The sequence below is a fragment of the Osmerus mordax genome, chromosome 15 (assembly GCF_038355195.1).
Source record: "Osmerus mordax isolate fOsmMor3 chromosome 15, fOsmMor3.pri, whole genome shotgun sequence".
In the NCBI taxonomy this organism is placed as follows: domain Eukaryota; kingdom Metazoa; phylum Chordata; class Actinopteri; order Osmeriformes; family Osmeridae; genus Osmerus; species Osmerus mordax.
This window is the reverse complement of record NC_090064.1, coordinates 12981020-13006956: the sequence shown is the minus strand read 5'-3', so window position 1 is coordinate 13006956 and position 25937 is coordinate 12981020. Positions and strand designations below refer to the sequence as shown.

Genomic DNA, 25937 nt, shown 5'->3' with positions numbered 1-25937 from the left:
CCGGATCTGTACTCTCCTCCCTGCCTCCTTCCGAACGCCCGGAGAGAGCCGAGAGGAGAGCAGGATCATCGCCCCGTTTATCTTCGACACAAAAAACGTTTTGAATCTTCAATTTTCAACCACCGTGTCTTATAATCGACGGACCTACACTTAACTGTTACCCGCATCATCCGCAAACAACTTGTTGCTACCAGAAATTTTGTTTTTAGACAACTACAAACACACCACCCCTGTGAGTGCGCACAAGCAGTCGACGAGAGCGGGGGGGACGAAGGGAGAAAAAAGGAAAATGCCTAGCAACCATTATCTAACCAGCTCGAGCAACGTTGCAGTTCCCTGAGAGACAGAAACGCATCAATTCATCACAATAGTGTAACTTTAAACCGTCTGAACAACCGTAAAAAAAAAGATTCTACTCAGTATACTACACAAAAATTATATGAACTTTGCACAGCGTCACCAAAGTGCAGTTGAGCATCCTTCTCCATATAAAATATGACGTAAAGGAAACTGATAATGTGAACAAAAGTTCGCTTGGCAATATGTTGGTTTAAATTACAAATGTCAAGGAAGTTCCTTTTACAGGTATAGCTGAGACAAATGCGTCTGGGGGATGCAACAGGCGTCACAAAATGATGGTCAAGGTGATGGAAAAAGTCTCGCTTTACTTCCCGTTCGGGTAAATCGTCGAAATTACAAATTTGACGATTTATGACTTGAAATACACATTCAACATTTTAGTCGTTAACAAGAAGAACAAAATAAAGTTTAGAAAACATCTCGACAAGGTCAAAATGTAGCTTGCTAGCGGCTATACCAACACATGGCAACTGAGCTACCGCTAGGCTTCGATCAAAGTGCACCAGAGATATGGATGCTCGGTGGCTAGTTACCAAGCTAATAGACTTTGACCCTCCATGAGCTCCCATCATTCTGGGAGAAAAAAACTTTACGGGCGTGGAGGTGAACAAGCGAACAACCAAAGTTGAATTAAAGTGGGAATGAGTAACTATTGAGCGGGTAGAAATAATCGAGTGTGAGGAAGAGACAAAGTCAAATTCCTCCGCTCAGAGGGGTTAATCATGGATGAGCATCGCTCCTTTTCGAAACTAGGAAGCAGACGGGAGTTGCGAGAGAAAAAACATCTCCAACCGCACAACTCTTCCAACTTTGATACTTGGACCCATTGCAAGTAAAAACTTGACCAAACACATATTTGACACGAGATATCGACAATAGAAGAGGTAGCATACGTAAATAGTTTGAGAAGGTAATCCGAGAAGCTTGGTAGGCTACTTACGTTTGACTTTGTTGGGGTTGGGCTGCTTGCGCCGAGACATACTGATGATGGTGACTGGTGATGATGGGTTGAGAAAAAAGAAGCAGCAAAGTTGTTCCGGAGAGGAATCAAAATGGCGTTTCTGAGGATGTGCAAAGTTCGACAACTTTGTTGCCCTCACTCTTTTCTCTGAATTCCTGAAGAGGAAAACAGAAAAAAGAGTTGAGAGGCGAGAGGAAAAGCACTTTATTTCGCTATCCTCTCCGGTCGTCCTCAAAGCGCTGTTCTCTCCTCTCTCCTAAACCTGATAAGTAAAAGCGCATCACGTGTTGCTCCAGTCAGTCGCCTAGGGGACGTGGGGAGGCTGCTGTGAGTAGACTTCGGCCAGTAAGCATCTCCAAAGGAACCTCTCTGACTGGCTAAAGAGAACAGGGAGGGAAGAGAAGGAAAGGGAGGGGGGTGAGAGAAAAAAAGTTTTATCGAGGTGGAGGACGGCGTGGTACCCTCGATTTTTCTCCGGCTGCTTCAGAGAAAATTTGTGTAGAGAAAGGGAAGTGTATGCGCTCGGTGATAGTGTAAAATTTACACCCGGAATTTTCAGTTCTTTCTTAACGTTCTAGAACCCTGTTGATCAACATCACGAAAAGCAGTTGACTCACGGTGTTAGTAACGACTTCGAGCCGTGTGTGTGCTGGGGGGGGCGGGGGGGGGGGGGCAGATGCTTTTGGTATATAAATAGCTTTTCCAAATGACTGTGTTGGCTACTCAAACGATATGTTTGTGAAGTATTCCACGTTGTATGGGGTGATGAAGTCCATTCGGACTTTCTGCCTTCATATAAACTAGTTACAGTTGTTACATTTAGTTTCTTCTGCTACTTCTGATTTACTCCCGCATTCCTGCAGGCCCCTCATCCACAGATACTCAGACCCCTCCCAGCCCCATCACCGTTGGCCGCCACATCCCCTCCCCGCCCGAGCCCGCAGGCTACACAGGAGCCTGGAACCTCCCAGCGACTGCAGAGATAGAGTGTGATGCAGCTGTGAATGCTAGCCTCAAACTATCAAGTAGCCTACCTTTTCTTTCTTTCATAATCGCATTTATATTACAGCGTATTGTATTTGTGTAACTGATATTGAGGACAACGTGTGTCTAATACATTTACAAAATGTAGACTATCTTATAACATTCTAAGAAGCCTATCAAATAAGTTCCTATATGGACTACTGCCACTATGTAGCTTAAGCTCACAAACCATCACACAACACACAAATAGTTTCAACAACGTTGATCTTTAGTAGCATAGTACGCACACACGGTAGGCCATGTAAGGCTACTCACAGAATGGCAATCTCACGATGGACCAGATGAGATACATTCACTACTGTAATGTAATCAATTGCTTTACTCTCAATGGTTTACTTTCAAATTTAAATTAAACTGTTGACAAACAATTAACTCATTCTCGGCTCTAAAAACGACAGTGACACCTCAAAGGGTAGTGCTTCTCGGGAAAGCAAAATAGACTATGTCCAGCAATGTAGGCTATGTCTCCAATTCTGGGTACAGGGTATTTTTAGGTTAAAATTCACAAAGCAAAGTACCATTCACCAAGGAACAAAACTTTATAAGTCAACGTAAGTTAGTTGATCAGGTCAAAATAGTTGGGAGCTGTAGGGAATACAAGATCAAAGCGGTAGGAAATTGCTGTATATTTGCTCTGATGTAGGCTATATATCAGAGCGAAGGGATTTAACGGCTTCCCCTAATCAATAAGACTTAACGTGCGCAGTAAAGTTGATATTCATCGGTGGTTCTTGCGCGTCTCCAAACTAGCCTACATAAAGTTTGTGTGATGTTATTTATTGTACGTAACCATGACATCGGTCCCGGTTGCCAAGGAACAAACCATCTTGCCACTTCGACAGCAACAAAAGGGTGGATTCATCCATCGTACCCGAGCAGTGGGAGGAAGCGACCGACATGCCGCATCTCCAATCCACTTTCAGGAAAACTAACCATCGACTCAAATTTCAATCAATTGAACATTAAGTTAGTTCATAAAAAATGTGATTCCGTCGATGAAAACCTGTTGTATTTGAACTCTGTGAATGACATGAGACTAGTCACATGAGTTCAACACCTGTTGGTGGTGTGGGGGATGACAACGATATGCGGCACTCTTGCTCAACTGGCTGAGACTGAGTCGAGCAGACTCCCACGTATACTCTCCTTCCATCTACTCGTATGTCTAAAATGTGTTTCTGACCTGATCTCAATATTCTCAAAGTACTCAAACTGGTCGGTTAAAACTTTGTAGCGCGGTGTTTTGCGTCTTAACTTTTTTTTTTTTGGGGGGGGGGGAGTTTTAGCTCCACAGTCAATGAAGAGATAACAACGCGGGGAGGGGAGTGGAGGGGGAGAAAAACCGGTTTCCAATGGTGACTGATGATTTGTAGGTAACAGTTGTTTGCCTTCCATTGCTGCCTCCACTGCTCCAAAACAGCCTGCCTGCCTGAACACAGACCCACTGTGCATGCTAGGCAACTTGTACAGGCTGTTTTTACAAGCCGATTCTTTTATGAAGTCCAGCCTTTTGAATTGGGGGGGGGGGGGGGAGGGTAGTTTGGAAGCATTCCTTTAATTACATTTAAAAGAAGATATCATTTGTAGCTTAAAAAAATATATATGTTTTTCTCTACCCATGTCTTTCGTCCTTGTGCCACCTTGAGGGTAGAATAGGTGTACTAGATAGGGTTTGGAACTAAAAACCTTTGCCAGCCAGGGACTGGAACTAGAGACCCATACAGGGAAATAAATGGTTAACAGAGCTTCCTGACCTCTCACCCCAGGGTAATACCCTGACCAGATACACATCCCCAAGAGGACCCTGTTAAGACCAGGCACAGACTGACCTGGCCCATCTTCCCAGTACAGATTGAAAGCGAGGGGGAAAAGATAATTAGAAAGAAAACAGGAGAAATAAAGAGAGAGGTGAGAGAGGAAGGACAGACTGTATTGAGGTAGTAACATGAAGCTCTCTTCTGCCCTGTCAAGGGATCCAAATAGTTTGGAGTGCTGAAGTGCTTTTAGCTCTGACCTGCCTTGCCTTGCCTGGCTGCCTGCCTGCCTTGCTGCCTGTCTGGCAGCCTGGCTACTCTACTGTAGAGTTCTTCCTGTTTGGATCTCTGAGTCTGTCTGTCCATCAGCTGATCTGTTTATCTGCCTGTCGGTCTGTCTAGGTAACTGATTGTCCATCCTTCTCTCTCTCTCTCTTTTCTCTGTCTAGTAGTTGACCTTTCTGCCCCCCTTTCCCACCACCCCGGCCAATAGTAGAACATCAACTCCTAGTAAACAACCCCACAACGCACACCAACTCAGCCTCTCATATGGGAAAATGATAGTGTCCAAGTCTGTGTCCCTGGCCAACTATCAGCAGCAGTAAATGATTGACCTGTAGCTGGAATAGAAGCTGCTGCTCTGTCAGTTATATGGTTGCTGTTAGTGTGTGTGTGTGTTTGAGTGTGTTCACGCATGTCTTTGCATACATCTTGTATGTATGTGTGTGTGAGTGTGTGTCTGTCTGTATGTGTGTGTGTGACATGACCATCTAAGATATCAAGATGGTCATCCATAGTTGAATTAATGATTCCACATCTGTTGTCTAGGAATGGCTGACCGGGGCGATCTCTCAACCTGCTGCCACGGCAACAGCATCAGATGATCATAGCAGCAAGTAACCACACACATCCTCCAGCACGCCGAGGTATATATACTGAACACTAAACCTAGCATCATGCATCTCCAGTGACAGACCGCATAGGAACCTTCACCTCCACCACCAGCAGTGTGCCACCCCCATAGGAACAGCCTCACCAGTGTCAGGTGTCTCCACTGTAGAACACCTTCTACAGGACAACCACACATACACCCTACATCTGTAACCAGATACATTCATGGATCCGCATACTGTATTTAGTCAACAATAGAAACCAGCCAGGAACTATACTGGCTCGAGTACCAGGTGGTCAAAACAGTTGATGCACTGTTACCGTTAGCTACTTTGATTTTGTTCAACTTGTAAGATGGTGCCAGTGGTAAGTAAAGATGGACACTGATGTATATTCTTTCTTCCTTTCCTCCCTTCTTCTCTCTCTCCTTTCCTTTCAAGTTTCCTTACCACCATCCTGCCCTCATGGAAGGAAATCTGATCCTACATGACAGGACAGATGGAAGCCTGTTTGTCTCTACGCATCTCACACCTATCCATTCATAGCTAGATCACATCTTATGGGATGGACGAAAGATTTCTTCCCTGGAAGAAGGAGGGTTGAGGGTGCATTGTGGGAGATCCCAAACTTAGGCCTTCCTCCTCTCTGTTCCACATGGTGCTTGGAGGGTGAGCAGGAGCCCTCTAGTGGCAGAAATGGGGACTTGCAGGTGTGCACCTTGGCCTGAAGGGCATTGTATAACTCAGACTTACACACACACATTCACACACACAACACTGTGTGTATGTTGGACAGAGGTCATTGTTACCTTTGGAGCAAAGCTGTCATAGAGAAATCAGCAAATGTTGATGGGTTGAGTAAAGGTACAGCTAAGCTGATACAGGTAGAAGGCCAAAATCACAAATCACAAAAAAAAATCTAGTGTGGTCTGGCTTACAAGATAATACCAGAGGTGCAATATGTAAGATACTGTACTGTGTCTACTGAATGTATTTAACCCAGGTCAGAGTATTTTCTGTAGATAAAACATCCTGGCAGAACGTCCTGTTTGTGTAAGAAACCTGCAGTAACAACCTCTCACCACTGGTTGTTTTAGATCCACACTGAACTTCCCTTTCAGGTTTCTCCAAGGCTATCAGACCTGTGTGGACAAACACAACTAACAGTTTAGGGAACACCGGGAGAACGACGGTGCTTGTCTAATATAATGAACTTGATTATTACTCAGATAGGTATTGAAATGGTTTTAGTGTCACATACACACTTCCTCTCTTCCTAGAGTAGAAGGAGAAGCGAAGGAAGTCGGGTAGACAGAGGCTCTTGTCATAATGGTGGGCGTGGCCACCATCAACATAAAGGTCAGCTGACAGGAAGAGTTTCTCTACCAACTAACCTGGGAGGGATGAGGGGTGGGGAGGTGGAGACCAGATTAGAGATGAGAAATATGAAAGAACAGAGTAAAGGATAAGAGAGGAGATAAAAGGGTGAGGACAGGAGAAAAGAGGAGATGAAAGGAAAAGGTGTAAGGAGAGGAGGAATAGTAACAGTATCCTGAGGCTGTGTACGTGGTTTTAGTAGTGCTGTTGCTAGTTTGTGTTTCTGGAGGAAGTGTTGCTGTAGGGCTCAAGCAGCAACAGAGACATCTGCAGGGTCAGCCAGTAGCTCGATTGAGGGCAGGGGGTGAAACTCAGCCCAATGTCCCAAATAGAGTCTTGGGCAATCAACAACACAAACAAAGGTCTGTGTTAAATCTATATCTACCTATTTAAATAGTGGAGCCCGGTGAGACTGTAAAACAAGAGAATAGCACAAGAAGAGAAAAATTCTGAATGACTAAGGCTTATGTATTATCATGATTGTTTTTCTATCACCTAACACATGTGACACATGCACACATATTGTCAGAGAAAATCCACTTACCTCAGCTTTGATAGCACACTTGGTATTGGTCAATTCTGCAGAGGCTATGGACTTTGCAGAATGGCCAGAACAAAAAAACACAACCAACAGAAACAGAAATAGGACCTAAGAACTAGACATCTAATTATAAAGGCAGGTCTGTGTGTAAGTGTCTTTCTGTCTTGATTATCTCAATTATTGGGTCTCACATTTGGCAGGTATATTGCCAGGACCCAAATGTTGGGATGGTTGTTGTTGCACCACTGACTTTATTCAGTGTGACACTGGTTGAGCTTCCACCGGTACACATACTCTTAACATATGTGTTATGTGAGTTGCATAATAAAGTGAGCGTACACAACTTGATCTGCTTTAACCGTCCATTCTGTATCAAACAAAGGACGGAATGAAGCACCAACGTGCAGGGGTGACTTTGAAGTTGTTTGGATGACGGTTGTGGGAGAATGAAATATGAATGCGTTTGCTGCCCTGTTGAGTCGTATAAAGTGATCCAAGTTTTTGAAATATTCAAACAGGTAAAGCACAAATGGTTCTAGTCATCTAAAACTTTGACTTTATCAGTGGCTGTTTCACTATCCAACGGCCAGATTAACAAAACGATTGAAGCTGAGAGAAGTACCTGTTGCAAGGAATCATCCATGAGCCTCTTCCTCATGCTCACTGGCCTGTCTTCCTCTGACCCCCCCCCCCCCCCTCCACCACCTTACTCACACACACGCTTTCATTCATCTTCCCCATAGTGTTCATTGCCCTCTAGTGCTGCTCCTCTTTGGCCACTGACAGTTTTCAACAAAAAAGCAACAGAGTAAAACAGCAGTGTCATGATTTTATGAATGCTTTATTGATCATAATTGGCTGAGCAAAGCTTTTACTAAAACACATATTAATAATTGCAACAAAGCAGAAGATAAACAAAATGATTATGTCAGACCAAGGTTTCTACTGTTTTTGAGAGCTTTGCCATTTCTCTTAAAATGTTTTCAAAGACAGATTCATATTTGGAAATAGAAAAGTATAATTTTCACTGTCTAAATTCAAAAAGAGGATAATAGGAGAAGCATTTGATCAGATAGGTTGTGAAATGATCAAGATTTTATGAAGCTAAAATATTTGGTTTGCATTGTTTTCAAAGACAGATTATTTTTCAAAACCTGAAAGTAGTTTTCAATATAGCCTCCACAGGTTAATTTAAATTTGAATGGGGAACATGTGACTTGAAATGAGTTGTTTTGCATATTTTCAGTCCAAGGAAATATAATCTACAACAAAAATAACATGCGCTACTTGGGAATTGCATTCCTTGCTCTCTGCTGATTGGTGGGTAAAGGGGCAAGTGGGCGGGTCTTCTCCTGCCAAGCCAATCAGGGTAGGATGAGAACGTCCAGGATCCCGCTGACACGGCTGAGCTTGTTGCAGTCCAGAAAAGCGCAGAGGCGACTTTTCCCTGTTCGCTTCGGACAGCACGACTCGACCCAGGTGATAGTGTCGTTGGGAGCGATCACACTGCGCAAACACACACACACAGCGTTCACAGTGCTGAAACAATGTCTACGAAGATGTGTGTTGTATGTCTGGCGACTGTGTGTGTGTGTGTGTGTGTGGGGGGGGGGGGGGTCACCTGTACTGCTTGATTTTGAAGTCCAGGAGGCCAGATCCCTCACAGCTGATGGAGACGTCGTCCAGAGAGAAGGTGAAGGGATTGGTGAAGCTGACTGTGACATACGTCACCTGACCCAGATGGGGGGGTTCGCTCACCTGGGAACCCACAATACACCTTTGTCACAATGTTTGTGTGAAAGAAAGGGAGCAAAGGGGTGGGAGTGGGGTGAGGGTTAGAGAAAAGAGAGAGGGAGCCAGAGAGAAACAGAAAATGAGAGAGTGTGTGTGTGTGTACTGACCTCAATGCTGAGAGTAGGGACCTGCAGAGTGAGGACCTTCACAGTAGCGAAGTCCTGGTTGTCGGTTGTGCGTCCCACCAAAGTGAAGTAGAGGATGGACTGAGAGTTGATGTTGGGCATGTAATCCACCGCCAACACATTCACCAAGACACGCTCAGCTAGAGGAGAACAGCAGGACGAGGGGAGAGGAGGAGGAGATGAAGGTTTTTGTCCATGTATATCATCTCAATCTCTCTCTGACACACACACACTCAGAGGGCCTCACACTCACTCGTGTGTGGACTGACGGTGACGTCTACGTTTTCGTCTTTGAACTTTTCTGACGGCACTCCAGTATAAAAGGCCACGCTGCCAGACAGGTTGGCCTGGGATGGGTGGATGGGTGGTTTGTTGGATGAAAGCAGGGATGGATTGATGAATGAACAAACAAACAAAAGGATGGAGACAATGTCTGTTTGAAACACACAAATATACACAATGCACACACACGTTTACATACAAATACATACTATACACGTACATTTATTCACATTTGTGCAGTACATCCCACCTGTATCTTGAGCTCGACCCCCCCCAGGTTGGTAAACTCAATAACCAAGGTGAAGTCCTGCTCCAGCCGGACTTGGTTGACCAGGATGGACGCTGTCACTGTGGTTCCTGGAAGCTCAGGGTTGTCGCTCTCCAAGTCCTCTCCCAGAACACTGGTGGGTTCATCATGACTGATGCCTACTGAGGAGAGGGACAAGTCAGAGAGGGTGTGTGTGTGTATGAACATCTGGGTGTCGCATCAGTGTATGAACATCAGTCATGCCACGTACCAACAGGGTTCTTGTATGTATTTGTGATGTCAGCTGGTGCATCACTGCCCACAGACTTGGTGAGGATCAACTTTCCCACACTGGTTTTGTCTGTGTAGAAGGGGGTCAAAACTCCAGATTTGTCACGCTTTTGGAACACCACATCACTGGCAACCTGTTGGGGAGGGAGAAAGGAGAGCAGAGAGGGAGAAACATCAAAGGTTTTCTTGTTTGTCCTATTTGTAATGTCTCCACGTTTAGGGACTGTTCCTCACCTCAGCGAAGACAAACTTCATGTCGAAGGGATAAGAGACCTGACGCTCCTTGACGGCCTTGACTGATGCTGGCCCACAACGAAAATATCCTGCGAGTTACACAAAAACACACCAAAATAATTGTTTCGTCCACTTATACACCTCAGAAGTGTGTGTGTGTGTTTGTTTGAATGTTGGTGCACCTGTGTGTGTCTTTGTGTCTCTGTGTGTTTGTAAGTGTGTGTGTGTGTGTGTGGGGGGGGTGTCCTACCGCCGCTTGTCTCCTGTGGAGTGGCGTCCACTACCTGCCAGCCTCCTAGACCTGCAGGCAGATCACTCCTGCTCATGTACGCCTCATTCCAGCAATGGAAGTTCCTAGAGTAGAACAGAATAGAATCCAGTATGGAGAAGAGATGAGCAGAGCAGAATAGAACAAAGAAAAAATGGAGAGCCAGCACTTTCAAAATACTTTTGCTTCCTGTGTCCTATTATCTTTGGTTGATGCATGGCTGATTGACAGAGTGATGGACATACCAGATGGAGTCCCTTGTGTTGAATTTGTCAGGTTGTCCATCGGGGAGGAAGATGAGGTCAATTTTCATGTTGCCGTCATTGTCGTGGGCGGAGCCATAGTTTGTAATGACCCTGGATGGGATTCCCAGACAACGCAGGACTGGGGGGGGGGGGGGGGGGGGGGGGATTGGATAAGGAGAGCTTTGAGGGTTTCTCTGTCTATGTGTATACTTGTGATGTGTGTGTGTGTGTTTCTGAGTTCATTTGAGTGTAAGTTGTCCACTCACAGCTGTTGAACACTCCTGCAAAGACCCAGCACTGCCCATAGCGGACAGGTGTGCGTGTGCTGGCGTACTTCAGCAGAATCTGTGTGCTGCCTGTCCACAGATTAGGAGACGTGCCCAGAGAGTAGTCTTCGTCCCATCGTCCCACTATTACCCCATCATCATCCTCTGAGTTAATCTACATGTAATGTTTTGTAAAAAGAAAAACTTTTGTCACATTTGATCAAGTGTGTCGTACAACAAATACCTAGTACCAGAGCATTTACAGAATTACATCTGGTAAAGCAACGTTAAGTCATGTCAAGATAAACAAAGTAGCAGTAATACAAAGGTAATATGTGAAATAAGTTAAAAGAAAATGTTCCATGTATGATGTTCCAGTGCTGACTCACCATGGCCGAGGCCTGCCTGCTGATGTAGATGCTGCTGCCTCTGTTGTCAATAGGCATATTACATGCATCCAGGATGTAGATGCAGGCTTCCAGCACTCCACGCTCAAACTGGAACACACACAGGGAGCTTGTGTCATGCTTGTGGGTGTGTATTTGTGTGTGTGGGGCAATTGCATACGTGTGTGTGTATGTGTTTATGTGTGTATATACCTGACCGTAGAGCCACATTCTGTTCGACATTGCATCAGCGTCTCCCTGGTATATGACTCCATGATCATTCAGTACATACTCCTTCCTGTCTGTATAGTTGTTCAGAAACACTTCATCATCTAAGGAGAGCACACACACAGTCCAGGATTAGAGTCAGTACTCTTCATTCATGGACACATAGTCGTTCACTATATACAACTATATAGTTGCAACATCTTAATCACCACAAGGTCATTTCAGAACATTTGCTGTGAGAGTTTAGTCTACGTGATTTGCATTTATGTCCACTGTAAGATGAACAGTGGAGAAACATCATACCCACTACTTCTTACTAAACTACACCACTGAGGATACCCACTTCTTAACCCACCACCACAACTTCAGCTGTACTGACCAGGGCACCATGCGTTGAACAGAAGGTAGAGGTCAGTGCTGGGGTCCCGTTTGGTCCGGATGATTCCACTGGGGATCAAGATGGCCACGCAGCTCTGGAACTTTCCGACCAGCGCTTTTGGATTTGGAGTGATGCCCAGTGTCACCATAGCACCTTGCTTATTTACCCTCCGACCTGTCCATGACCCCCCGGGGCTCCCGTCAAATGGCACCACAATCATGGATTCTTTACTGACTGTGGGGTTGGCACCTGGGAATGGGAAGGTGGGAGAAGAGGAGGGGAGTTGGGTGGAGAGGAGATGGAGGAGGGGGGCAGAAGAATGATGAAAGGGGGGGAAGCGGAGAAGCTCTTGACAATTACATCTTTACAGACAAGCTGGAGTCATTAGCAGTCTCCGTTTGGAGATAAGACAACAAACATCAGCACCAGTGAATTCAGCGCTTGGCTGGTATCGGTCTGACATCTTTATCTAACAACCATTCAGCATTTTGTACATTGTAAACACATATATTTCTACTCAAACAACTTGTGCAAATTGTAGCCTAACTACAAATCAGTACTGGACAAATCTACTTGGGAGTAAGTTTGATTTCTCTTTTCCAGTGCAGAAAACCAACAGACAAATCTTACATGTGTCACCCATGAGACAAATCAAATACACGAGTTAATGATTCTCATTATCTACATGTCCTCTTACTAACCAGCAGAACAGCAGAAACACCCACATAATGTCCTTTTAATGCTGAACAACTACACCTGGAGCAGCTCACCAATCATGAACTCCAGCTGGAACTTATCGGTGGGGCTCAGGGGTCGATTGAACTTCACGGATACGAAGAACTCCTGTCCCCTGCGTATGATGAGCTGGGGGGAATCGTACCTGGCGGTGTGGTGCTCCACCTTGTTGCTCTTCTGCAACATGTCCACCGTGACCACGTAAAGTCTGGAAATGTCTAACACACGCACACACATTAATTTAAACTTAACTCTCTCAGAAACCTGTGTGTGTGCTCCAGTTTGTCAGATGGGCAGTTCCATGACAGTAGCTGCAGATCCCAAAGCCCTGCCCTCAGCACAAACACACTGCTGCCCCTCAGCTCTCATTTCCCAGAGGACCGCAGTGAGAAGAACTCTTTCTTGCCACTCAGAAAGCCAATGGGGTTGAGCTGCAGCGAAGTGTTGAACTGAGGAATCTCTCTTAAACACAGTGGAGCAAAATATGGATGGTGGCATGAAGCATAGAAGAATGAGAGATACAGCATTGAAGGGAAGAAGGGATGGATGCAAGATTGGAAAAATAGAGGGATGGAGGGCCATAGGGATGGAAGATGAAGATGTGTTGTGAGGTCAGCAGTTCTGAGGGGTGATGGAACATGCTGTCACACATGCACAAACACTTTTTTTTTTTCCCTACCATCTGAAACTAGTGTAGGATCCTCTTCTCCTTCCTTGCCACCAAAGGGTACAAACTCCTGTATGTGGTGGAACTCAGCATTACAGCGGGGACGTGGTGTGCTGAAACGCCCAGCATGGGTCACGGTGGGCACCAGCACGGTATTGGCACAAATACTCATGGTGAAGTGGCAGTAACAGGTCCTGACACTGCTATGTAGAGAGGGGTGGGGTGAGGTGGTGAATGGAGGAAGAGTGGAAGAGACTGAGGGTGGAAAGAGAGACGGAGAGAAAGTGAGTGACAGAGAATTGTGTGGTCGATAAGATCTTGATGAAATATTAACTGAAAGTTTTTGATTACTTTTCGAGAAAAAATACCATATTAATTCTGACCAAAGTTGGTTCAGAGTGTGTTGTTTACAAGCTCAGAAGAGGACTGAGGATTCCCACTCACCTGTTGGGTTGTTCTGAGGAAGAGATGAAGCTGCTGGAATCCCTGAGGCACTCCAATGGTGATCCACAGACTTCCAACCAAGGATTTATAAACCCCAGATAGTTCCTCATTCATACACACACACACACACACACACACACACACACAAACACACACACACACACACACACACACACACACACACACACACACACACACTGACCATGTCCCCCATTGAAGAGGAAGTGAGGTAGAAAGTGCTGACTGAGATTTACTTGAAGTGGCCCTGACCTTGAATGAGAAGCACAGTCAATTTAAAAGGTTTATTATTTATTATATCAAATCATTACAGTCTTTGAATCTCACAATATGACAAGATGTCCACTTTGTCACAACCTGTACAATCCAAGTGACTTGCAGATGATTTTCCACAGTAGGTCTAATTCTTCATAAATCTATGATTTTATTTCCACACTATTGATCTTTTTTAATGGTGGAGAATTTATATACTCTGGTATTAAGTCATTTAGCTTTGGAACTGAGTGTTCCTCAAGGTTCTGTGTTTGTCTGCCAAACTATGAAAGTCAAGTGCTTATCCACAAATGTATGACACATCAAATGTGTTAAATAAAGCTGTCTGCTAAATAAAGAGTAGGCTAATTGTTATCCTCTTCTTTGTTAGAGAACTATTACATTTCTTTGATGTTTATTACAGTTGTTATTATTCTAATACTTAGCTTTTATATACTGTAGCCTACAGTAGCCTTGGCATTCCCGACCTTTCCACTGTGCGGCCCACTTGCACAGCTCAAATATTTTTGCGGCCACCCAACATCTCCGTTCATTTAATTTGCGCTTATCACACATGTTTAACAACATCACGGGAGACAAAAAGTTCGCTTTCACGGCAAAAATTATTTGAGCGATCAAAGAATGCAAAGTGTCCATCAGCGCCACAGTAAGCACATATTGTAAAGAGAGGTAACCTGCGTAGCTAACTACCACGGCCAGGCCAGTTCTAGAACTTCCGGTGAAGTTACAAACGTGACTTTTAATAAACAGAAAGGGTTGTTAACCATTGCTCGGCTTCTCGTTTTTTTCATTGACCGATAACAGTTCGACCTCACGGGGATCTCTCCGGTTTCCAGATTTTTGTTAGAAACTGACAACATTACATTATCCATAGGGAACAAAATGACAGACCAATTATTTATGTGAGTTAACATTAACTACCAGCAAGTAAGCTGACAGATAATTGAGTACATTTTAATGTAGCTAAAAATTGTTAGCTAGCTGGCCTAGCTCACGTCAAATCCTCAAGCCTCAAATCCTAGATAGCGAGAGTCGAGCGCGAGAGCGCTAGTCGAGCGAGAAGCTAGTCTAGCGAGCGAGAGCTAGCTACTTTTACTGTGTGAGTTACATAAACTTTACCTTTGTAATTGTAATGTAGCTCAAAACGTACAATTTGAACCCCTATTCCCTTTTGCTTGAAGGGCAGAAACATAAAATCCTATGTTGCCTACATCGTTGATTGTCATTTTGGAAAGATGGCATTTTGTGTTTGAGAACTAATGTAAAGCTCGCTACCGGAAAATGTTGACCTGACTTATTATTTTGATATTTATCCATGGCTACAGCAGGATATCTGGTCACAGTGACATAGTGCTGTTCCTCATTCTAGAAAACAGAGAGCTTACTATTGACACTTCCTGCCTGGGTCAGACAGACCTTCTGCTGCTGGATATACAGAGGGGTTTTAAACTGACCCAGGATCATGTCATCTCAGCCTCACTTGCTGTGATCTAAACAGATCCCAAGCCTGCTCTGTGACTCTGTGACTCTGGGAAACATTAAAATCTGGCCCTCATCTCAAGGCACCCTCAGCAGCATCAATACACCAGCCATAGTTTAGTGGGCTGTCAGCATTTTTATTGCACTGTTTCTGCTGAGATGAGGGGTTCCTACACTAATTAAGGACCATTTGACTGGCATCCTGCTGGCAGGTCATCCTCAAGTATAATCCATCCTTGAAGGAAATCTGATCCTACATGACAGGACAGATGGAAGCCTGTTTGTCTATACGCATCTCACACCTATCCATTCATAGCTACATCACATCTTATGGGATGGACGAAAGATATCTTCCCTGGAGGAAGGAGGGTTGAGGGTGCATTGTGGGAGATCCCAAACTTAGGCCTTCCTCCTCTCTGTTCCACATGGTGCTTGGAGGGTGAGCAGGAGCCCTCTAGTGGCAGAAATGGGGACTTGCAGGTGTGCACCTTGGCTGAGGGGCATTGTATAACTGATTTACACACACACACACATTCACACACACAACACTGTGTGTATGTTGCACAGAGGTCAGTGTTACATTTGGAGCAAAGCTGTCATTGAGAAATCAGCATCATGTATTTTATTGATGGGTTGAGTACAGGTACAGGCAGAAGGGCAAAAAAGTGAACATATAAGTTTCATCAATCACCTTTAGCAGAAGGTGATTGCACAAAGTGATGAAGCCATGGATCACTCCAATATGGTTTAATTCTGCACAGCAGGATTTGCTCCTAGACCCACCCTGTTTATCAGATGTATTTTAGAACAAATACTGACTGTTTCACCAACAGATTAACAAAATGACTGAAGCTGAAATAAGTACCTGTTGTTCGGAAGCCAACATCTCCCTCATGCTCACTGGCCCGTATTCCTCTGAACCCCCCCCCTCCACCACACACACACCAACCACACACACATTCACACACACACGCTTTCATTCATCTTCCCCATAGTGTTCATTGCCCTCTACTGCTGCTACTCTTTGGCCACTGACAGTTTTCAACAAAAAAGCAGCAGAGTAACACGGCAGTGTCATGATTTTATGAATGCTTTATTGATCATAATTGGCTGAGCAAAGCTTTTACTAAAACAAATATTAATAATAGAAACAAAACAGAAGATAAAGAAAATGATTATGTAAGAGACCAAGGTTTCTACTGGTTTTGACAGATCTTGCCATTTCTCTTCAAATGTTTTCAAACACAGATTCATATTTGGAAATAGAAGAGTATAATTTTCACTGTCTAAACATATTAGTTTCAAATTCTAAAAGAGAATAATAGGACAAGCATTTGATCAGATAGGTTGTGAAATGATAAAGAAATGATCAAGATTTTATGAAGCTAAATTATTTGGTTTGCATTGTTTTCAAAGACAGATTATTTTTCAAAACCTGAAAGTAGTTTTCAATATAGCCTCCACAGGTTAATTTAAATTTGAATGGGGAGCATGTGACTTGAAATGAGTTGTTTTGCGTATTTTCATTCCAAGGAAATAGAATCGACAACAAAAATAACATGCGCTACTTGGGCATTGCATTCCTTGCTCTCTGTTGATTGGTGGGTAAAGGGGGTAAAGGGGCAAGTGGGCGGGTCTTCTCCTGCCAAGCCAATCAGGGTTGGATGAGAACGTCCAGGATCCCGCTGACACGGCTGAGCTTGTTGCAGTCCAGAAAAGCGCAGAGGCGACTTTTCCCTGTTCGCTTTGGATAGCACGACTCGACCCAGGTGATAGTGTCGTTGGGAGCGATCACACTGCGCGCACACACACACACACACACAGCGTTCACAGTGCTGAAACAATGTCTACGAAGATGTGTGTTGTATGTCTGGCGACTGTGTGTGTGTGTGTGTGTGTGTGGGGGGGGGGGTCACCTGTACTGCTTGATTTTGAAGTCCAGGAGGCCAGATCCCTCACAGCTGATGGAGACGTCGTCCAGAGAGAAGGTGAAGGGATTGGTGAAGCTGACTGTGACATACGTCACCTGACCCAGATGGGGGGGTTCGCTCACCTGGGAACCCACAATACACCTTTGTCACAATGTTTGTGTGAAAGAAAGGGAGCAAAGGGGTGGGAGTGGGGTGGGGGTTAGAGAAAAGAGAGAGGGAGCCAGAGAGAAACAGAAAATGAGAGAGTGTGTGTGTGTGTACTGACCTCAATGCTGAGAGTAGGGACCTGCAGAGTGAGGACCTTCACAGTAGCGAAGTCCTGGTTGTCGGTGGTGCGTCCCACCAAAGTGAAGTAGAGGATGGACTGAGAGTTGATGTTGGGCATGTAATCCATCGCCAACACATTCACCAAGACACGCTCAGCTGGAGGAGAACAGCAGGACGAGGGGAGAGGAGGGAGAGGAGGAGATGAAGGTTTTTGTCCATGTATATCATCTCAATCTCTCTCTGACACACACACTCAGAGGGCCTCACACTCACTCGTGTGTGGACTGACGGTGACGTCTACGTTTTCGTCTTTGAACTTTTCTGACGGCACTCCAGTATAAAAGGCCACGCTGCCAGACAGGTTGGCCTGGGATGGGTGGATGGATGGTTTGTTGGATGAAAGCAGGGATGGATTGATGAATGAACAAACAAACAAAAGGATGGAGACAATGTTTTGTACACACAAATATACACAATGCACACACACGTTTACATACAAATACATACTATACACGTACATTTATTCACATTTGTGCAGTACATCCCACCTGTATCTTGAGCTCGACCCCCCCCAGGTTGGTAAACTCAATAACCAAGGTGAAGTCCTGCTCCAGCCGGACTTGGTTGACCAGGATGGACGCTGTCACTGTGGTTCCTGGAAGCTCAGGGTTGTCGCTCTCCAAGTCCTCTCCCAGAACACTGGTGGGTTCATCATGACTGATGCCTACTGAGGACAGGGACAAGTCAGAGAGGGTGTGTGTGTGTATGAACATCTGGGTGTCGCATCAGTCATGCCACGTACCAACAGGGTTCTTGTATGTATTTGTGATGTCAGCTGGTGCATCACTGCCCACAGACTTGGTGAGGATCAACTTTCCCACACTGGTTTTGTCTGTGTAGAAGGGGGTCAAAACTCCAGATTTGTCACGCTTTTGGAACACCACATCACTGGCAACCTGTTGGGGAGGGAGAAAGGAGAGCAGAGAGGGAGAAACATCCTCAAAGGTTTTCTTGTTTGTCCTATTTGTAATGTCTCCACGTTTAGGGACTGTTCCTCACCTCAGCGAAGACAAACTTCATGTCAAAGGGATAAGAGACCTGACCCTCCTTGACGGCCTTGACTGATGCTGGCCCACAACGAAAATATCCTGCGAGTTACACAAAAACACACCAAAATAATAGTTTCGTCCACTTATACACCTCAGAAGTGTGTGTGTGTGTTTGTTTGAATGTTGGTGCACCTGTGTGTGTCTTTGTGTCTCTGTGTGTTTGTAAGTGTGTGTGTGTGGGGGGGGTGTCCTACCGCCGCTTGTCTCCTGTGGAGTGGCGTCCACTACCTGCCAGCCTCCTAGACCTGCAGGCAGATCACTCCTGCTCATGTACGCCTCATTCCAGCAATGGAAGTTCCTAGAGTAGAACAGAATAGAATCCAGTATGGAGAAGAGATGAGCAGAGCAGAATAGAACAAAGAAAAAATGGAGAGCCAGCACTTTCAAAATACTTTTGCTTCCTGTGTCCTATTATCTTTGGTTGATGCATGGCTGATTGACAGAGTGATGGACCTACCAGATGGAGTCCCTTGTGTTGAATTTGTCAGGTTGTCCATCGGGGAGGAAGATGAGGTCAATTTTCATGTTGCCGTCATTGTCGTGGGCGGAGCCATAGTTTGTAATGACCCTGGATGGGATTCCCAGACAACGCAGGACTGGGGGGGGGGGGGGGGGGGATTGGATAAGGAGAGCTTTGAGGGTTTCTCTGTCTATGTGTATACTTGTGATGTGTGTGTGTGTGTGTGTTTCTGAGTTCATTTGAGTGTAAGTTGTCCACTCACAGCTGTTGAACACTCCTGCAAAGACCCAGCACTGCCCATAGCGGACAGGTGTGCGTGTGCTGGCATACTTCAGCAGAATCTGTGTGCTGCCTGTCCACAGATTAGGAGACGTGCCCAGAGAGTAGTCTTCGTCCCATCGTCCCACTATTACCCCATCATCATCCTCTGAGTTAATCTACATGTAATGTTTTGTAAAAAGAAAAACTTTTGTCACATTTGATCAAGTGTGTCGTACAACAAATACCTAGTACCAGAGCATTTACAGAACTACATCTGGTAAAGCAACGTTAAGTCATGTCAAGATAAACAAAGTAGCAGTAATACAAAGGTAATATGTTAAATAAGTTAAAAGAAAATGTTCCATGTATGATGTTCCAGTGCTGACTCACCATGGCCGAGGCCTGCCTGGTGATGTAGATGCTGCTGCCTCTGTTGTCAATAGGCATATTACATGCATCCAGGATGTAGATGCAGGCATCCAGCACTCCACGCTCAAACTGGAACACACACAGGGAGCTTGTGTCATGCTTGTGGGTGTGTATTTGCGTGTGTCTGGGGCAATTGCATACGTGTGTGTGTATGTGTTTATGTGTGTATATACCTGACCGTAGAGCCACGTTCTGTTCGACATTGCATCAGCGTCTCCCTGGTATATGACTCCATGATCATTCAGTACATACTCCTTCCTGTCTGTATCGTTGTTCAGAAACACTTCATCATCTAAGGAGAGCACACACACAGTCCAGGATTAGAGTCAGTACTCTTCATTCATGGACACATAGTCGTTCACTATATACAACTATATAGTTGCAACATCTTAATCACCACAAGGTCATTTCAGAACATTTGCTGTGAGAGTTTAGTCTACGTGATTTGCATTTATGTCCACTGTAAGATGAACAGTGGAGAAACATCATACCCACTACTTCTTACTAAACTACACCACTGAGGATACCCACTTCTTAACCCACCACCACAACTTCAGCTGTACTGACCAGGGCACCAGGCGTTGAACAGCAGGTAGAGGTCAGTGCTGGGGTCCCGTTTGGTCCGGATGATTCCACTGGGGATCAAGATGGCCACGCAGCTCTGGAACTTTCCGACCAGCGCTTTTGGATTTGGAGTGATTCCCAGTGTCACCATAGCACCTTGCTCATTCACCCTCCGACCTGTCCATGACCCCCCGGGGCTCCCGTCAAATGGCACCACAATCATGGATTCTTTACTGACTGTGGGGTTGGCACCTGGGAATGGGAAGGTGAGAGAAGAGGAGGGGAGTTGGGTGGAGAGGAGATGGAGGAGGGGGGCAGAAGAAGGATGAAAGGGGGGGAAGCGGAGGAGCTCTTGACATTTACATCTTTACAGACAAGCTGGAGTCATTAGCAGTCTCCCTTTGGAGATAAGACAACACACATCAGCACCTGTGAATTCAGCGCTTGGCTGGTATCGGTCTGACATCTTTATCTAACAACCATTCAGCATTCTGTATAATGTAAACACATATATTTCTACTCAAACAACTTATGCAAATTGTAGCCTAACTACAAATCAGTACTGGACAAATCTACTTGGAGTAAGTTTGATTTCTCTTTTCCAGTGCAGAAAACCAATGGATGAATCTTACATGTGTCACCCATGAGACAAATCAAACACACATGAGTTAATGATTCTCATTATCTACATGTCCTCTTACTAACCAGCAGAAAAGCAGAAACACCCACATAATGTCCTTTTAATGCTGAACAACTACACCTGGAGCAGCTCACCAATCATGAACTCCAGCTGTAACTTATCGGTGGGGCTCAGGAGTCGATTGAACGTCACGGATACCAAGAACTCCTGTCCCCTGCGTATGATGAGCTGGGGGGAATCGTACATGGCGGTTTGATGCTCCACCTTGTTGCTCTGCTGCAACATGTCCACTGTGACCACGTTGAGGCTGGAAATGTCTAACACACGCAAACACACATTAATTTAAACTTAACTCTCTCAGAAACCTGTGTGTGTGCTCCAGTTTGTCAGATGGGCAGTTCCATGACAGTAGCTGCAGATCCCAAAGCCCTGCCCACAGCACAAACACACTGCTGCCCCTCAGCTCTCACTTCCCAGAGGACCGCAGTGAGAAGAACTCTTTCTTGCCACCCAGAAAGCCAATGGGGTTGAGCTGCAGTAAAGTATTGAACTGAGGAATCTCTCTTAGACACAGTGGAGCAAAATATGGATGGTGGCATGAAGCATAGAAGAATGAGAGATACAGCATTGAAGGGAAGAAGGGATGGATGCAAGATTGTAAAAATAGAGGGATGGAGGGCCATAGGGATGGAAGATGAAGAGGTGTTATGAGGTCAGCAGTTCTGAGGGGTGATGGAACATGCTGTCACACATGCACAAACACATTTCTTTTTTCCCTACCATCTGAAACTAGTGTAGGATCCTCTTCTCCTTCCTTGCCACCAAAGGGTACAAACTCCTGTATGTCGTGGAACTCAGCATTACAGCGGGGACGTGGTGTGCTGAAACGCCCAGCATGGGTCACGGCGGGCACCAGCACAGTATTGACAATACTCATGGTGAAGTGGCAGTAACAGGTCCTGACACCGCTATGTAGAGAGGGGTGGGGCGAGGTGGTGAGTGGAGGAAGAGTGAAAGAGACTGAGGGTGGAAAGAGAGGAGAGAAAGTGAGTGACAGAGAATTGTGCGGTCGATAAGATCTTGATGAGATATTAACTGAAAGTTTTCGATTACTTTTCAAGAAAAAATACCAGATTAATTCTGCCCAAAGTTGGTTCAGAGTGTGTTGTTTACAAGCTCAGAAGAGGACTGAGGATTCCCACTCACCTGTTGGGTTGTTCTGAGGAAGAGATGAAGCAGCTGGAATCCCTGAGGCACTCCAATGGTGATCCACAGACTTCCAACCAAGGATTTATAAACCCCAGATAGTTCCTCATTCACACACACACACACACACACACACACACACACACACACACACACACACACTGACCATGTCCTCCATTGAAGAGGAAGTGAGGTAGAAAGTGCTGACTGGGATTAACTTGAAGTGGCCCTGACTTTGAATGAGAAGCACAGTCATTTTAAAAGGTTTATAAATTATTACATCAAATCATTACAGTCTTTGAATCTCACAATATGACCAGATGTCCATTTTGTCACAACGTACAATCCAAGTGACTCGCAGATGATTTTCCACAGTAGGTCTAATTCTTCACAAATCTATGATTTTATTTCCACACTATTGATCTAATTTAATGGTGGAGGATTTAAATACTTTGGTATGAAGTCATTTAGCTCTGGAACTGGGTGTTCCTCAAGGTTCTGTGTTTATCTGCCAAAGAATGAAAATCAGCTTATCCACAAATGTATGTTAAATAAAGCTGTCTGCTAAATAGAGAGTATTTGTTATCATCTTCTTTGTTAGAGAACTGTTACATTTCTTTGATGTTTATTACAGTTGTTATCATTTTAATCCTTAGCTTTTACATACTGTACACTGTTTGTATTTGTCCCCCCCAATAAATCACTGTAAACATAAATGTAATTTCAATAATATTAATAATACGCAATGAAAGCGCTTTGCTGATTATGGACACAGTGCCGCTTCTTTAATGTGCAGTGTTACAGCAGTAATTTTGGTGTCCCCCTCATGAATTGCTCTTGAGAAAATGTCCCTATATCATATAATTGTCCCCCCCAAAGTTGCTAGCACATTTTCGCCACTGCTGTTAGCATAGAGAGGTAACCTGCGTAGCTAACTACCACGGCCAGGCCAGGTCTAGAACTTCCGGTGAAGTTATAAAGTTGACTTGTAATAACCAGAAAGGGTTGTTTACCCTTAGCTATTGCTTGGCTTCTCGTTTTTTTCATTGACCGATAACAGCTCGCCCTCACAGAGATCTCTCCCGTTTCCAGATTTTTGTTAGAGACAACATTACATTATCCATTGGGAACAAATATGACAGACCAATTATTTACATGAGTTAACATTACTGACCAGCAAGCAAGCTGACAAATAATTAGGTAAATTATAATGTTGCAAAAAATTGTTAGCTAGCTATTTAGCCTAGCTAACGTCAAATCCTCACGCCTCAAATCCTAGATAGCTAGAGCTAGTCTAGCTAGCTACTTTTACTGTGTGAGTTAGATCAACTTTACCTTTTTAATTGTCGATGTAGCTCAAAACGTACAACTTTAACCCCTTTTCGCTTTTGCTTGAAGGGCAGTAACATAGAATCCTATGTACATCGTTGACTGTCATTTTGGGAAGACAGCATTTTTTGTTTGAGAACTAACTTAAAGCCCGCTACCGGACGTTGTTGACCTGACTTATTATTCTGATATTTATAAATTGTTCATACTGTTTTCATTGTTTGGTGGCCCACCTGTATCACCGTAGCAGCGGCCCTGAGGTTGGGAATAGCTGCTCCACAGTACATCTTGGTCGCCATGGCTACAGTAGGATATCTGGTCACAGTGACATAGTACAGTTCCTTATTCTAGAAAACAGAGAGCTTCACTCTCTTGACACTTCCTGCCTGGGTCAGACAGACCTTCTGCTGCTGGATATACAGAGGGGTTTTAATTGTCAGAGTATAAACTGACCCAGGATCATGTCATCTCAGCCTCAATGGCTGTGATCTAAACAGATCCAAAGCCTGCTCTGTGACTCTGGGAAACATTAAAATCTGGCCCTCATCTCAAGGCCCCCTCAGCAGCATCAAAACACCAGCCATAGTTTTAGGGAGTCAGGTGGCTGAGCGGTGAGGGAATCGGGCTAGTAATCCGAAGGTTGCCAGTTCGATTCCTGGTCATGCCAACTGACGTTGTGTCCTTGGGCAAGGCACTTCACCTTTCTTGCCTCGGGGGAATGTCCCTGTACTTACTGTAAGTCGCTCTGGATAAGAGCGTCTGCTAAATGACTAAATGTAATGTAAAATGTAATAAGCTGTCAGCATTTCTCTTGCTCTGTTTCTGCTGAGATGAGGGGTTCCTACACTAAATAAGGACCATGTGACTGGCATCCTGCTGGCAGGTCATCCTCAGGGACAAAGTATAATCCATCCTTGAAGGAAATCTGATCCTGCATGACAGGACAGGTGGAAGCCTGTTTGTCTCTACGCATCTCACACCTATCCATTCATAGCTAGATCAGATCTTATGGGGTGGACGAAAGATTTATTCCCTGGAAGAAGGAGGGTTGAGGGTGCATTGTGGGAGATCCCAAACTTGGGCCTTCCTCCTCTGTTCCACATGGTGCTTGGAGAGTGAGCAGGAGCCCTTTAGTGGCAGAAATGGGGACTTGCAGGTATGCATCTTGGCCTGAGGGGCATTGTATTCACACAAATGTAATTAATTTATTGATCTTATATAGCGCTTTCTAATACTCAAAGTACTCAAGGGTCGCTTTACAGAGTCCAGTATTCATTCAGACACATTCAAATCGGTGGTGGTAAGCTACAACTGTAGTCATAGCTGCCCTGGGGCAGACTGACAGAGGCACGGCTACCAGTCAGTGCCTACGGCCCCTCCGACCACCACCAACATTCATTCACCAACATTAATTCACATTCATACGATGCATGTGTAACACTGTGTGTATGTTGCACAGAGGTCAGTGTTACATTTGGAGCAAAGCTGTCATTGAGAAATCAGCATCATGTATTTTATTGATGGGTTGTGTACAGGTACAGGCAGAAGGGCAACAACATGAAAATATAAGCTTCATCAATCACCTTTAGCAGAAGGTGATTGCACAAAGTGAAGAAGCCATGGATCACTCCAATATGGTTTAATTCTGCACAGCAGGATTTGCTCCTAGACCCACCCTGTTTATCAGATGTATTTTAGAACAAATACTGACTGTTTCACCAACAGATTAACAAAATGGCTGAAGCTGAAATAAGTACCTGTTGTTCGGAAGCCAACATCTTCCTCATGCTCACTGGGCCGTATTCCTCTGAACCCCCCCCCCCCCTCCACCACACACACACCAACCACACACACATTCACACACACGCTTTCAGTCATCTTCCCCATAGTGTTCATTTCCCTCTACTGCTGCTACTCTTTGGCCACTGACAGTTTTCAACAAAAAAGCAACAGAGTAACACGGCAGTGTCATGATTTTATAAATGTTTTATTGATCATAATTGGCTGAGCAAAGCTTTTACTAAAACAAATATTAATAATAGAAACAAAACAGAAGATAAAGAAAATGATTATGTCAGAGACCAAGGTTTCTACTGGTTTTGACAGATCTTGCCATTTCTCTTAAAATGTTTTCAAACACAGATTCATAAGATCTAAAATAGAATAATAGGAGAAGCATTTGATCAGATAGGTTATGAAATTATCAAGATTTTATGAAGATAAAATATTTGGTTTGCATTGTTTTCAAAGACAGATCATTTTTCAAAACCTGAAAGTAGTTTTCAATATAGCCTCCACAGGTTAATTTAAATTTGAATGGGGAACATGTGACTTGAAATTAGTTATTTTGCGGATTAAAAGTGCAGGAGCCATTCCAAGGAAATAGAATACAACAAAAAAAACATGTGCTACTTGGGCTTCGCATTCCTTGCTCTCTGTTGATTGGTGAAGGA

The 25937-nt window shown here is 44.5% G+C and overlaps 3 protein-coding genes across 3 annotated transcripts in view; all 3 read right to left on the bottom strand.

Moving 5' to 3' along the window:
• rreb1a (ras responsive element binding protein 1a) overlaps nt 1-1543 on the bottom strand; it is a 41894-nt gene extending 40351 nt beyond the window's left edge. The window contains exon 1 of the mRNA XM_067251741.1: nt 1301-1543. The gene's annotated coding sequence lies outside the window, so the exon portion shown is untranslated. The remainder of the gene's footprint in view (nt 1-1300) is intronic.
• Nucleotides 1544-9079: 7536 nt separating this feature from the next.
• On the bottom strand, nt 9080-13246 carry LOC136958010 (coagulation factor XIII A chain-like). Its single transcript, XM_067252232.1, has 12 exons — nt 13087-13246; nt 12443-12625; nt 11673-11921; nt 11279-11397; nt 11069-11176; nt 10680-10854; nt 10414-10552; nt 10151-10254; nt 9901-9989; nt 9647-9800; nt 9379-9554; nt 9080-9193 (listed from the first exon to the last, which is right to left on the bottom strand). Exons 1-12 carry the CDS (start codon nt 13244-13246, stop codon nt 9080-9082), a joined length of 1770 nt encoding a protein of 589 aa, XP_067108333.1.
• Nucleotides 13247-16942: 3696 nt separating this feature from the next.
• Nucleotides 16943-21886, bottom strand: LOC136958009 (coagulation factor XIII A chain-like). The gene is made up of 15 exons (XM_067252230.1): nt 21730-21886; nt 21084-21266; nt 20313-20561; nt 19919-20037; nt 19707-19814; nt 19318-19492; nt 19053-19191; nt 18790-18893; nt 18546-18634; nt 18289-18442; nt 18035-18210; nt 17760-17853; nt 17485-17642; nt 17205-17341; nt 16943-17084 (listed from the first exon to the last, which is right to left on the bottom strand). The coding sequence occupies exons 1-15, from the start codon at nt 21884-21886 to the stop codon at nt 16943-16945; spliced, it is 2184 nt and encodes a 727-aa protein (XP_067108331.1).
• Between the last annotated feature and the right edge of the window lie 4051 nt (nt 21887-25937).

Bases quoted from the DNA above. Each gene is read 5' to 3' on its own strand.
- LOC136958010 (XM_067252232.1), bottom strand. From the start codon at position 13,246: ATGAGTATTTGTGCCAATACCGTGCTGGTGCCCACCGTGACCCATGCT. The intron at 11,398-11,672 runs GTCAGTACAGCT...TGCTCTCCTTAG, and splicing joins GTTCAACGCATGGTGCCCTG to ATGATGAAGTGTTTCTGAAC. The intron at 9,801-9,900 runs GTGAGGAACAGT...CCTCCCCAACAG, and splicing joins TGAAGTTTGTCTTCGCTGAG to GTTGCCAGTGATGTGGTGTT.
- LOC136958009 (XM_067252230.1), bottom strand. From the start codon at position 21,886: ATGAGTATTGTCAATACTGTGCTGGTGCCCGCCGTGACCCATGCTGGG. The intron at 19,192-19,317 runs GTGAGTGGACAA...CCCCCCCCCCAG, and splicing joins TGCAGGAGTGTTCAACAGCT to TCCTGCGTTGTCTGGGAATC. The intron at 18,635-18,789 runs GTAGGACACCCC...TGTAACTCGCAG, and splicing joins TCCACAGGAGACAAGCGGCG to GATATTTTCGTTGTGGGCCA.